The sequence below is a fragment of the Primulina huaijiensis genome, chromosome 11 (genome assembly GCF_012295235.1).
Source record: "Primulina huaijiensis isolate GDHJ02 chromosome 11, ASM1229523v2, whole genome shotgun sequence".
In the NCBI taxonomy this organism is placed as follows: Eukaryota; Viridiplantae; Streptophyta; class Magnoliopsida; order Lamiales; family Gesneriaceae; genus Primulina; species Primulina huaijiensis.
The window spans coordinates 785,996-800,409 of record NC_133316.1 but is presented as its reverse complement, the minus strand read 5'-3'; the positions used below and the strand labels follow the sequence as shown (position 1 = coordinate 800,409).

The 14,414-nt window shown below is 37.9% G+C and overlaps 2 protein-coding genes and 1 long non-coding RNA gene across 3 annotated transcripts in view; 1 reads left to right on the top strand and 2 right to left on the bottom strand.

The window, feature by feature from the left end:
* LOC140987925 (uncharacterized) overlaps positions 1 to 8,621 on the bottom strand; it is an 86,085-nt gene extending 77,464 nt beyond the window's left edge. The window contains exon 1 of the mRNA XM_073456683.1: positions 8,586 to 8,621. Within this exon, the coding sequence (XP_073312784.1) occupies positions 8,586 to 8,612 (27 nt within the window). The 5' untranslated portion in view covers positions 8,613 to 8,621. The remainder of the gene's footprint in view (positions 1 to 8,585) is intronic.
* A 252-nt stretch (positions 8,622 to 8,873) lies between these two features.
* Positions 8,874 to 12,487, bottom strand: LOC140987926 (octanoyltransferase LIP2, mitochondrial-like). Its single transcript, XM_073456689.1, has 3 exons — positions 12,292 to 12,487; positions 9,740 to 11,016; positions 8,874 to 8,964 (listed from the first exon to the last, which is right to left on the bottom strand). Exon 2 carries the CDS (start codon positions 11,011 to 11,013, stop codon positions 10,309 to 10,311), a length of 705 nt encoding a protein of 234 aa, XP_073312790.1. The 5' UTR covers positions 11,014 to 11,016; positions 12,292 to 12,487; the 3' UTR covers positions 8,874 to 8,964; positions 9,740 to 10,308.
* On the top strand, positions 11,023 to 12,261 carry LOC140987928 (uncharacterized). Its single transcript, XR_012177244.1, has 2 exons — positions 11,023 to 11,156; positions 11,493 to 12,261. It is a non-coding gene; the product is annotated as an uncharacterized lncRNA (long non-coding RNA).
* Positions 12,488 to 14,414: the final 1,927 nt, after the last annotated feature.

The following is a 14,414-nucleotide window of genomic DNA, read 5'->3' as shown; positions in this document are numbered from 1 at the left end:
CAAGAGACAAGCTCACAGGTTTGTTCTCTTAAATAAAATCTTATACAGAAGATCATTCCAGGGACCTTTGCTAAAATGCTTATCTGAAGGAGAAGTGGATTATGTTCTCCGAGAAATACATGAGGGATGTTGTGCTGAACAGCTCGGAGGAATGGCTTTGGCCCGGAAGACAATGCTTGCCGGGTTCTGGTGGCCGACTCTTAGTCAAAATTCTGCGCGAGTGGTCCAGGCTTGTGAGAGATGTCAACATCACTCAAACTTCCAGCACAGTCCCGCCACTCCCATGAAGCCTATCTGGGCATCTTGCCCCTTTGATCAATGGGGCATGGATATTGTTGGCCCTTTCCCAACTGCCCGGGCTCAAAAGAAGTTCTTGCTGGTGGCTGTGGATTACTTTTCCAAATGGGTAGAAGCCGAGCCATTGGCTAAAATCACTGAACAGGAAGTATTAAAATTTTTATGGAAGAACATTGTGTGCCGATTTGGAGTGCCCAGAAGACTAATCTCAGACAATGGGAGACAATTTCAGGGCAAGGAATTACATCTTGGTGTCATGAAATGAAAATCACTCAGTCTTTTACTTCTGTTGCCTACCCTCAAGCTAATGGTCAAACAGAAGTTATTAACAGAATTATTGTACAAGCATTGAAAACCAGGCGACAAGGCAAGGGAAAAGACTGGGTGGAAGAATTACCCAGTGTTCTTTGGGAGTACAGAACTACTCCCCGAGCACCTACTCAAGAAACTCCCTTCAACTTGGTGTATGGTTCTGAAGCAGTCCTTCCTGTGGAAATTGGGCAAACTTCTTCCCGGGTAGAATTTTACCCAGATAGCAATTATCAAAGTCGGGCCATGGAATTGGATTTGGTAGATGAGAGAAGAGATCGAGCGATCATTCGAATGGAAGCATACCGAGGTCGTGTCATGAGAGCATATAATAAAAAGGTCCGAGTCCGAGATTTTCAAATAGGGGATCTAGTCATGAAGAAAGTTAATCCTGCCGGGGATGTTCGGAAATTAGAAGCCCGGTGGGAGGGACCTTATAAAATCATACGGAAAGTAAGCTCAGGATCTTTCTATTTAGAAGATGCGCAAGGACGCTCTCTCAAAAGACCTTGGAATGTATTTAATTTAAAGCAGTACTATGCCTAACAGATGTAATTGATTGGTTGAAGATATAATGAAAGATCTGTTTTTCTCAAAGAGAAGTATTATATTATTTGTCGTATCTTAGACTCGGGAAGAACCAATTTAAAAGCCCAGGGCACTACACCCTGGCTCGGGGAACCACACTTCGACCATTCACAAGTCCCGGGACATGTTCCCCGGCCCGAGGCTCCGCACCTTGGATCTAAAAGCCCAGGGCACCACACCCTGGCTCGGGGAACCACACCTCGACCATTCACATGTCCCGCGACGTGTTCCTTGGCCACACGCTTGATTATTCTTAACTTGGAAGGATCCAGGCTAGGGACATTCATTCGTTACGAAAATATGTTCTTTTCTTATCTCAATTGTTTACTAAAAGGTCCCGGTTAGTTCTCAACACTTGAAATATTTTCTTAATGTTTACATAAAAAACAATGGTATTACTTGGCTATCAAGAGATTAATCGAGACACTATTGAAGGAAAGAATTTGTTCAATAAAAATCCGAGGACAGGAATTACAGAAATAAAGAAAAAAAGAATACAACCGTAGTCTATATCAATATGGTCGGATCCTGGCTCGTCTTCCTGGTTTTTCTCCTTCTCCTCCTCACCATCCTTGGGAAGGGATGCCATCCTTGGGAAGGGATGCAATGGCCAGGCCAAAATCAGGAAAATTTTCCTTATCCTGGGGTAAGAGTCCAGCTCCCTCAAATTGTTCCCGGCACTTGTCAAAACCGATCTTGAAAAGAGGGTAAGCCTTATCTATCATGGCCGTATTGAACTCAGGAGATTGAAGGAAGGAAGCTTGCCATTTATCCTTATTATGCTTCGCCAGAGACAAAGCATTCTCGGCCCTCTCTGCTCGGGATTGTTGAACTTCTATCTGCTCGGATAGAGAATGGTTTCTCGACTCCGAGACAGACAAGGCACCTCGCAGATTCTCCTCCCGAATGGTAGCTTCATTGAGGTCCTCTCGAGACTTGTCTAGTGCCGTGTGAGCCGCCTCCAAGGAAGCTTTTAGGATGGCGTTTTCCTCTTCGTGAAGGCTTTTAGCCCGAGCAAGCTCTCCATGCAGTTGATCTTGGAATTCTTGAGCAGCCCGGGTTTGTTGACCTTTCTTGGTAGCCACTGCCGCCACTTCCTCGAAGGCCGAGATCATCATTTGGGCAGCCTGTACGAAGCAAGTTAGTAAAAGAAAGGATAAATGAAGGAAAAAAGAATAAAGAAAAGACTTACAGATAGGAATCGGTTAGATCTCTCGAGGAACCGAGCACCAGGCCCAAAATTCTTCAAAAATGCCTCTTCTTCAGGAGTGAGCATAAGCTTTAACCGCCGAATACCTGTTGAAGAAGCTCTCTCCAAGAAGATGTTGGGCCAGGTGGGTTGATCGGTCAGAAGAGGCTCTTGGGGAGGCTCCTCTGTAGGTTGACGCTGGGGAGGAGTGGTTGACGAGCTCTGCCCTCCTTCCCAGTTAGATTCACCCAGAATCCGCTCCGGGCTTATGACAGCCTTTCGCTTCCTCCGGGCAAGGGGAGTGTGGTCTTCGGGGTCTTCCCGGGATGAATCCCGGGTCAACTCTTCTTGCTGGGTTTCCACCCGGTTCAGCTCAGCTTGCCGCGCTGCTTCTGCCTCAGCTTGTTTCTTCTTTGCCAATTTCTTCTCCTTGGCAACCCTTTCCTCTTCCCATTTCTGGAGAAAAGCCTATTGCATTTTGGAGGAATCTGCGCAATAAGAGAGAGGATTAGAAGAGATTATAAAGGACGGATGAATAACAAACTAAGAAGACAGGAATTAGAAAGTTACCGGGTTGAGGGTACGAGCCAGCCACCTCGTCAATTGCCCGATCTATCGGGTCTTCAGCCCGGACGCTCAACCCATAAGTGATCAGGTGCTCCTGAGAAATAAGGGAGGAGGAAGAGAATTTTTGACCCTCCACCAAGTCTTGGCTTCGGGTGTAAAATTCCTCGAATTTGTAAGCTCGGGGAAGGGCAAGCTGGGGAGGAAGGGAGGGAAGAAACCCTGTTAGACAGGAGAGAGAAGATGAGAGTTGTATAAAAAAATTATCTTCCTTTCCATCTTTTTTGGGAAGAAGGAATGTCATCAAGGAACCGGGCGTTAAACCGGGCAGAAAGGGAAAAGGCATTATCACCTAGCCTGCAGGTAAAGTAGTAATGAAGAATAAGGGGGTTAATAACAAGGTTATGCATACGAAAAAGGACAAAAGCCGAGGCCATAATCCGAAAAGAGTTGGGATGAAATTGATTGATAGGCACCCCAAAGAATTTGGCGACCTCGATGTAAAAAGAAGGGATGGGGAAGCGAAGACCATTCTTGATTTGGTCCCGGAAAAAAGTAGTATACCCAGGAGGAGGGCTATCTGCCCGATCAGAGGGGCCGGGTATAATAATAGGAAAGGAAGAGAGAATAACTCCTAGGGTACGGATTTCCTCATCCGCCCCCGAGCGCAAAGTGCTGCTCATTGAGGAGAACCAAGGAACTCCCGGGGCCTCAGAAGAAGGGCGGTCAGAGGCCCGTGCTTTACCCTTACCCTTGCTCTTTGCAAGAGCTCGGGCATGGCTCGAAGAGGAGGGTTTGGAAGAGAGTAGTGTAGTTTGGTAAGTTGAGGGTTTCTTAGGAGGCCGAGTAATAGAGCGGCGAGGCGGAGAAGGAGAGGAATCAGAGAGCAGCGCGGTGGACTCGTAACTAGGCGAGCCTCGCGCATTGGCTCCTGAAGTCGAAGAAGTAGATTCAGACATAATTTGAAGGAAAAACTTACGAGTTTTTTTTTTGAAGAAGACGGTGGAGGATCGTCGGAGCGCAGGGTTTTTGCGCGGAGGAACAAAAAGGGAAAAATTCGCAAGGGCTTCGCCGAAGTTTTAAATTTGAAAGTGTTTTTTCGACAACAGGAGGCCTAATATATATAGGCGGTGGGAACGAATCTAAGCCGTTGATCCAGAACAAAACAAACGAACCAGATTAACCTCAAAAATTGAGCGGCATGATTGGGCGGGACATTTGAAAAGACGGGGGCTTAAATCGAGGCGTCATGATCATTTATACGCTCGGAATACGTACAGATCCTGACAGCTTTGCAGTAGGGCATACGTCGTTATAACACCATATCAATTGCCCGGGTGGTATGAGAACCCGGCATTTCATGTTAAGCCCAGGTGGGGAAGAACCCGGCAATTTATGTTAGGCTCGGGAAACATAAGTTTCTGGCATTTCGGTTTTACGCGTTAGTTATATACCACTCGGTTTACAGAATTCATTGGCAGAAGAATAGGAAGACAAAGAATTACATCTACTAAAATTTTATTGAGGAAATAATCTATGCCACGTTACAGCAGCTAGTTCAGAATCTACAGAATCCTGCCACTCAACTATCCAATTATTCAGTTCATGGATTCTTAAACTAGTGAAGGATTTAGCAGAGGATATCTTCTTTAGCTGATGCCACTCCTTCCATAGCATTGCATGTAGGAGAACTTGATCAGTCGCTAGCTCTGTAACACGGTTGACATCAAATTGTTGTTTGTATCTTCTCGCTACTGCTCTCTGGGAACGAGTAAATGTCAAACCATGTTGATAAGAATTCTGGAGATCTTGAATCTTGAACCATGAAGACATAACCTTTACCGAGGTATATTCTTCAATGGTTTTCTTCAAGTCTTCCAGATAAGGAAGCATCTCATCTGTGACAATGACATGCGTGCTGCTACAAGCGGTAGACTCACTCGAACTCGGCATATTGGATTATTGTTCTTATTTCACTTTCATCTTCTTATTTATAGACAGGTGGTCTTTAATGTTGAAGAAGGTGGAGAGCCGTGTGCTAATCTAAACGTTTTTTATTTATGAAGAAAGACGGGGCTACAGGTATCAATGTATCGGAATTAACAAATTCTTGGGAAATGGAATGATATGAATGCGAAGCGTGTGTCATAATGACGTCTCTTGGAATACCCGAGAAAAATAACCGACAGAGCACCGTATTCAGAGCCCGGGAAGCATGAGGCTCGGGCATTTCAAGGAAAGCCCGGGAGGCTAGAGGCCCGGGCATTTCAAGGAAAGCCCGGGAGATGTTAAGGCTTGGCATTGTGATTTATCAATTAATCTTGTTCCACTCGCGATATATATGTGTCAACCGATAAACTTAAGGGATTACAGCAAAGTAACGACAGAGACAGGCTAGAATTAGTATTTTATTCAACCATAGATATTAGCACGTACTACATCATCATATTCTTCCTCTACAGCAATTATCCATATTTTCACCCAAGCAGCTAAAGGTCCGGTGGAAGTCTTCAGGAAGCTGTCTGAATCGGCAATACGCTCAAGGATCTTTATTTCTTTCCGAAGCATTAATTGATAGATACGACCATCTGTAAAGACGTCTACCCACTCAAATATATGCAAGTGCTCTCGCACATTCCTCAGTTTGGCCACCAGGCTAGGAGTGATAGCTTCTCGAGAGTCATAAAGAAGTTTCAGCCCCTGAAGCTCTTCCCAGTAGTCAAGAATTGCGTTAAACACTTCATCTTCCATAGTAGATTTTCGAGTCTCTAGAGCAGATTCCTTGAAGGCTTCGGTCATACTCGGAGTTTTCGAACTTCTTGCACCAGCCATTGTGTTTCCTGGATGACAGTTTGTTAGTACGATTGAAAAGGGGGTGAATGGCTATGTATAGGAGGAAGGATCTAATCACAGCCGTTGATCTATAAATGCACGAACGTCTAGGATACGTTTTTGGAAATGAGGCCAAGAGGTGAAAAGACGTGTACGGTTATCAAGACGTCAGACTTATCCACTCCTCGAAATGCGAAACGTCCTTTAGGCGGGAATTCATGCTATGACACGTGTCATCGTGGTAATAGCGACAGGGCCCAAGAATGTTAAACAATAAGTTATTATGAATCCGGGGGACAGGAGGTCTCAGCATTTCATCTCATCTATGGGATATTTGAAGACTCTCATTTTATGCACTGTTAATTATCTTGGACTGATCGGGACAGCGAGTCAAGCTCTAGCCCGACTATTTTAGGGATGTGTGGTGATACCTCCATTAGGATCCGTGTCGTTGATGACCCGGACACTATCAAGAGCCCGAGCACTACATATTTCCCCAGTATTCTTCGAACAGCCCGGTCTCCCGCGCAATCATCGCCCGAGCTCTCATATAAGTACCCGGGTAATCAATTGCCCGAGCCACCTCGAGAATTGAACCACACTCGAGTATGATTGATACAGGACGTCTAATCTGTCAGAACAATTTGGGCTTGGAGTGTCCTAGAAGTCATCAGAAGATAGGGTATGGGCAGCCGACTTGCCATACTTAGTAGGTAGCACTGGAATCGAGGTACCTACCTCATCTTCTACTATAAATAGCAGGTATTAATGTCATTTACAGATTCTGAAATCTTTGAACTCTTGAGCATTATACATTTTTTCTACAAAATATTGCTTGTGTTCATCTTCAACCTGCTGACTTAAGCATCGGAGTGGCCACGCCGGACACCCCTCCGGCGCCCATTCACGAGTTCTTTCCATTGTTTGCAGGTGCTATTGAAGCCATTATCTTCACTCAAATTCCCTAAAAACTATAAATTATTGATTTGACTTGTTGGAGCTCCTTACCCGGTTCACCCATTTCAGCGTTGTCGCATCACAATGCATGGAAAAACTATCAATGTCAAGGCCTCGAAGAAGTAGCCGAAGAAGGCAGATGGGGAGGCAAGAAATAGGACAGACGGGCTCTGGTTGCTTTTGATGATGAGATAAAGAATTTGAGGCTGCAAGTTGAAAAGCTAGAAGAAATGGTGAACCGAAATAGAAAAGAAATGGTGGTGGACGAGGCTGCCATGAGGAAACTGAACGAAACTCGAAAAGCTTTGGCTGATTCTGAGGCTGCTCATATTTCTGCGTCAAATGCAGTTGCTAGAAAAGAGAGAGAAAAGAAATCAGCATTTTAGTACATGTTAATATATGATATATCTTCCATGGAGCTTTGCTATTCTAGTCAAGCTCGAGCTTTGCCCTTCGCGAGCTTGACTCAGCTCAATGTATTCGCGAGCTTGACTCAGCTCGTATACATTGTATATGTAACTTGTTTAGATTGACTGTCACATGGAGGACCTTCTGTCTATTAAGATGGTTTTGCATTCTCGCATAAATTAGGCTTACGAATGGAATTTTGAAGGTTTTTCTCGTTCATTGTACAACTTGTCCCATCCAGTTTGGTGGTCTTTTATTGTTTTTACATCATGTCCCTATGACTTTAGTTGATTTGGAACATTTTTGAAATCAGTTAAAGCCTAAATCAACTCGATTAATTTTCCTACTTACAAGTCAACATTACTACAGCGATACTCAATCGCAACTCAATCAATCAGGTATAAAAGATAGGTGTTAGTATCGTTTACTACAAGTAGCTACATTTGATAAAGTGACAAATACTTATCTTAAAATTATAACGTCACAAATACTTATCTTAAATTGAAATTATACTCAATGTCACGTATTCAATTTTCATTTACTTCTTCATTCTTAAAAAAATATTTGAATTTTAGAGTTCAACTTTAAAATACATTTTCAAAAATATATAATAATTATATGTACGAAATGCATATGCTAGTTAGCTAATAAATAAAATCATAATCATAATAATTTATTATGAATCTATATTATCTATTAAATTATAAGAAGCATTATAGTTTTTACTAATGTATTTTTTAAGAATCCCCAAATAAACACTCATCACTCTTGAGGAAAAACAAATAATCGTATTCATAAAAAAAAATACAAATAATAGTAGAACATTGAAACACAAAATGCACAAGATAACATCATGAATTTTATTAACTAAACATATTCAAAACCAACATCAAGTAAACAAATTATCACTTAAAAAAAACACAAAATAGAAATACAAAATAAATAAATTAAATTATATCAAAAAGTTTTTTTAAAAACTAAATATTACTTAGATAAAAATAATAACAATAAACGCAGTGCTCCTTGACAATTTTCTTATAATGATTTCCTTCTTTCTTTAAATAGTCGCGGTTACCTAGGCATGCTTGCTTGAGCTATCTTTCTTGTCCTTATGGAACAGAAAATAGATAATTAGAAGATGAAATTTGTGGCCAGAGCTGATATGTCCTCAAGTATTATTCCCTTGCATGTATGAGACGACGGATTTTGAAAAACCATCGCAATACGAAAGCGACGGTGACTTTTCGGACGGTTTTAAGTTTCGTCGCTAAAATCATCGCTAATTTGATTAGCGATGGAAAAACCGTCGCTAATTAGAAATTTTTTTTTTTGTGGTGTCCTCCTACCAAAATATTTTTATTTAAACAAAGTTAAGATAAACAAGCATTTTCTGACATTTTTTGCATTACACAGGAAGAAAAAGAGCAACAATTTCTCATACATGCAAGGGAATAATACTTAAGGACATATCAGCTCTGGCGACGGTTTTTGATATAAACCATTGCTATATAAAAAATCGTCGTTAATTAGCGACGGTTTATCTAGTGACGGTTTTTAGATAAACCGTCGCTAATTTTTTTAAAAAAAAAATTGTTTTATAATTTAATAAAAAAGAATTTAGTTTTATAATTATTTGTACATATTTTTAAATAATCTCCTCAACTCATCTAAATTAATGAAATTTAAATTTGTAAATAATCTATGAAATGATTAAACCTTGCGATAAAACAAGCGAACAACAAAATTAAATAATGTCATAAAAATGAAAAAACAAATCGTTCATAAGTCTCAATAAATACATGCGTAGATAAAATAAAAAACTAAGGGTGTGTTTGGTTGAGTGGATTAAACAATGATAGATGAATAGTCAAACACTTATCTAATGTTTGGTTAAAATTTTAAGATATTTTAATAATCATTTTGACCCGATTCAAAACCCAATTTTGTTTATAACTATTTGATTATTAATCTAACAAATCAAGTAGGATAGGCTATCAAAACTCAACAAATTACATTTTTCTCCTCTTATTTCTTATTTCAAGTGTGAAGAGCCTACCTCTTTTATTTTATTTATAATTCGGAGGTCCGTCATTAATTTTTAATAAAATATAAATTAAATTTAAAAAATATTTAAAAATTGTAAAAAAAATCCAAAAATTAATAATACATCAGAAAAAATTATTTAATTTTTAATCATGTGTATTTTTGTTTTTTAATTATATGTGCTTTTTTATTATGTTTAAAATTTAAGTATGTGTAATTTTTAATTTTATTTTAATTATTTTGTTTTTTNTATATATAATTGTTATTAGCTCTAATTAACAGTATAACGACCATCAATCAACGGTAGCTTAATAAATAAATAATACAGAGGAAATTAACTTTAGACTTTGAAGCTTGATACCCTTGTCTAGAAGTAAACTTAGCAATGGTATAATAGTAAACTTATTAATATTTAGAAGCTAATCACATATTCAAAATGTTGAACCAAACAATCTTATTAGTAACACATAATGTTTTATTAATAATATATCAACCTTGTTATCTATAGCATAATCAATCATTTATTTATCTCATCACTTATACCAAACACACCTTAAGGAGAATAAGTTTCATCATCGTCGTATGCATCGTCGCTATCGCCATCACCGTCGTCGTGACCAAAGTCTTGTGATGGTGGAATGTACTCAAGCGAGTACCTCAGGACCTTACCTGAACGTCGATGATGTGAGGATCCAGCTGCGTATGGGTCATCAAAGTGTGATGACCATGGTAAAGCGCGTCCTCTGCTAGATGAGCCTCGACTTGAATAGATTGATTAAAGACTAATTAAAAGTTAATTATCTCCTTTCATTGCAATTTGCAACGGAGAACACCTATGTCAATGTCTAATCTCGCTCACTTAATTGAGTGAACTCCATTTGGTATCAGTAATCTATTTAATCCTTTCAGTTCAAAAGAATCAAACAAGGCTTTTAAATATTTAGGCACTAAGTTCGAGCTAGATAAGATATAATGCATATGTGCCTGAATGATTCCATTTAAGTATGAGCAAATTGCATATTCAAATTGAATGTGTAAAGAAAGGAATGTGAGCTGTATACATAAAATAACCAAATACAAGAAGTCGAGAACAGAGTAAAGATATATGATAATTTGAATATTCAACTTTCTTGATCAAATGAAACTACAGACGAACAATCTTTCCAAATAATATCAGTGTATCCAAATGTGCTTACAAAACAAGAAATCAACTGCTCGTGAATTACGTCATCAGGAGGAAGTACCTGTTTTACTTCGTTTTGCAAAGAAGTGACTTCTTTATCTTCAAGCCCACATGGCACAATGTGCTTGAAGTAGTTCATGTCAGGATTGATGTTGAATGCCAACCCATGAGACGTAATCCCAGAAGATATACGTACTCCAATCGCCCCAATCTTTCTCCCTCCAACCCACACTCCCGTTTCACCTTTTTGTCCAGCACGAGCTTCAACACCGTGTACAGATGCTAACTGAATCATTGTCGTTTCGAGCTTTTCCACGTACTGTCTTGCCCCTAAGCCGATATCTCTCAATGAGATAATTGGATATAAAATGGCCTGGTGAGGACCGTGGAATGTGACATCACCTCCACGTTGTGTATAGTGAAGGTCTGCACCCATGGCTTTCAGTTCAGACTCGGAAACCAATATGTTGTGATCAGTTCGCCTTTTGCCGAGAGTGTATGTAGGAGGATGTTGTAGGGACAGAAGAATATCCGTAACCTTGAGTATTTTTCTATTGGATGTGAGTTCATCTTGCAGCTCAAGTGCCTCCAAGTAATTAACTACACCCATCTTCCACACCCCAAGGCGTCGAGGAGCTTTCATTTCCTGCATGATAGAGAATCAAGATGATGAAAAAAACCACAAAAAGCGATCCAATGACTGCCACTGGTGTGGGCGGGCATTGAATATGTGGGGAGTAGAGGGAATAATGACATGTTACAGTAAGTAAGTTAGAAGATCATTCAGTTTTCATTCTTGTTTTGTTTTACAGCCACACCACCACCAATTAGCTTACCCGCGAAGCACATGTCCAGTCCTGAGCTTACTTACAAAACTCACAAGCAACCTAACACCCAAATCCATAACGACTGAGATGTACCTCTCCATGAACAAACCAATTGTAGTAATTCGGTACAAATCCATAACGACCGAGATGTACCTTAAGTCGCTAATAGCAACGGTTTTATAAACCGTCTCAAAATTAGGCGACGGTTTCAAACACCTAATTTTTTTGTAGTGGGAATTAAACCTTCATGTGGAGAAGTTGTGGATGTTGTTTCATGTGGATCCCTCAATCTGAGTGAACCTAACGGTAAATCTAGCTGTCTTTTCAATAATGATGTGCTCATGTTAGTTGTTGTGCAAAAGATTTTTGTAAGAAATATAAATTCTGAGTTGAGAACTTCTTCACTTACAATCCAAATTAAATCTTCCAGGTGCTTCATCCAGACATCAATAAAGGCATTTCTGGGGTTGTAAAAAAGTTCAAGCAGAGGAGAAGTCGAATTAATAACAATGCTTCAGACAGCCTATTGATGATGCTGAGGTATATGCTTCATTAATGCATATCCGTCACTGGCGTTTGGTTTCTCAAAGATTGTAACTAGTTTACATTATATCAACTGTATGTTCAGTTCTTACTCCATCTATATCTGTTCTTTATTTACTGAGAATCAATCAGTTCCGAAGGTTCATGTCAGTTTCACAATGCACAGATAAACAAATAAAGGAAAGACAAAATCTCGCAAACCAATGGTTCCATAACATACTTAGAAAACAAACATCAATCCTCAATAGCGCAAACACTAAAATCGAGAAATAATTCTAAATCAACGGCTAACAGGAAGGGAGAGGAGCAATTGGCACATTAATTTTCACAAAAAAGTGGAAGCAAGCATCAACATGCAAGCTGTGTGAAATTAAATAAATTTGCCATCACAAAATCAAACCCAAATAGAACATCAATTCATTCCTCTGCTAAAAGTTAATGATGAAGCTGCATCAATTTTGGCATTCAAATTTTAACATATCCAGGGATAGCGGTGAGCATATGTATGTCACATAAACAAACGCAGTAACGGTTAAAAGGGAGGTGGGTACCGAGAGAAGTTCGGCATTGGAAGGGTCGGAGGAAAGGGCATCGGCAACGACGTCGAGTGATGCCTTCTGTTCATTCAATTGGAACTCAAGCTGCTGTTCCACGGCCCTCTATTCCCCTTCATCCGCCATTGCAGCCGCCGCACCACCGCGAATTTGCCAGGTAGCACTCCACGATATTAATAGATGTTATGGAATATCCTTTTAACGAGACTTCCAAGCGAACGAAAAATGCAATTCTAATTTTATACTTCTTTCTTTGATCAATTAAAAAAAGTTATAAAATTATTTTAAATATTTATTTAATTTTACATGTTTAAATTATATTCAAACAATTTATTGTCATCATCTTTATTTTTTTCGAGTATATTATCAATCTATTCCAGAACAAAAAGAAAACAAGTTCATTAAATGCATGTGCTTGTATAAATTTACATNTCCAATGACATCCTTTTCATTATGTAAATTAGTATTTGATTTTTTTATGCATACTCACATTATAATATTTAATCCAATGATTTAGATTTTTTATTTATCTTTTCATTATGTAAATTGAATCTATTATATATATAAATTAATTAAAGTTTAATAACTCATTATCGAATTGTGAATTTTCTTTGATGTCTTATTATTTTTTTTTCATGTCCTCATGTGACAGTTTGCTAGAATTTATGTTTAAATTAAAGTTTTTTGCAACCGAAATTTTTTTGCGGTTTATATTTATAAATTATTTAAATAAAACAAGGTAAAAGATCGTTGTGATTTGAGCCGTCAATTTGGGTTGGGTCTGTCGGTTTGGCCTGAACCACCAAACAGTTTAAGTGAGTTGGGTTGAAATTTTGTCGACTCATTTAAAGGTGAGCCTAAATGAGCTCGCACGAGTTTATATTAAATATCTATATATATAATATTATCGATTTTCAATCATGAATTCTTGATATAAAATCGAAAATATCAGTTTGATTTCAAAATTGTGATGTTACTATCTTGTCCAAAAATTGTGGGTTGTTGAGACAATTTGGCAGTAACTCAAATTTGAGTGTCAAAGTTGACATTTGAGTTGTATTTTTGGATTCCTGACAATATGTTCGTCAACATATTATTTTTAAGTTAGTTTTATCAGTATCGTGAAGGGTAAATATGTTTATTACAATATATAAATATTATCATCTCTTTAAATTAATATTCACTTTCATGTTTGACATATTATGGGTCTTGGTAAAATGAGAAATAATAAATTCAAACAAACGAATACACAAAAGTTTGGGGCGAAACCAGAATTATATGGTAGCGAAAATTAATATATAATTTTTTAGTGAATTTATCGATGTTAAGATGTATAACAAATCTTATATCATAATATATAAAATTTCAATCCTATAAATATGTGACTTTATATGTGAATTTCTTTATATCTCCTTATTAATTGCTTGCTTTACACTAATTGTTTACTTTAAATGTGTCTTTTCTTTTTTTTCATATTTTAATATTTGTGATTATTAGTATTTAATTTTTTATGTCTACTCATATTATAATATTTTATTTTTATCCAATGACATCCTTTTCATTATGTAAATTAGTATTTGATTTTTTTATGCATACTCACATTATAATATTTAATCCAATGATTTAGATTTTTTATTTATCTTTTCATTATGTAAATTGAATCTATTATATATATAAATTAATTAAAGTTTAATAACTCATTATCGAATTGTGAATTTTCTTTGATGTCTTATTATTTTTTTTTCATGTCCTCATGTGACAGTTTGCTAGAATTTATGTTTAAATTAAAGTTTTTTGCAACCGAAATTTTTTTGCGGTTTATATTTATAAATTATTTAAATAAAACAAGGTAAAAGATCGTTGTGATTTGAGCCGTCAATTTGGGTTGGGTCTGTCGGTTTGGCCTGAACCACCAAACAGTTTAAGTGAGTTGGGTTGAAATTTTGTCGACTCATTTAAAGGTGAGCCTAAATGAGCTCGCACGAGTTTATATTAAATATCTATATATATAATATTATCGATTTTCAATCATGAATTCTTGATATAAAATCGAAAATATCAGTTTGATTTCAAAATTGTGATGTTACTATCTTGTCCAAAAATTGTGGGTTGTTGAGACA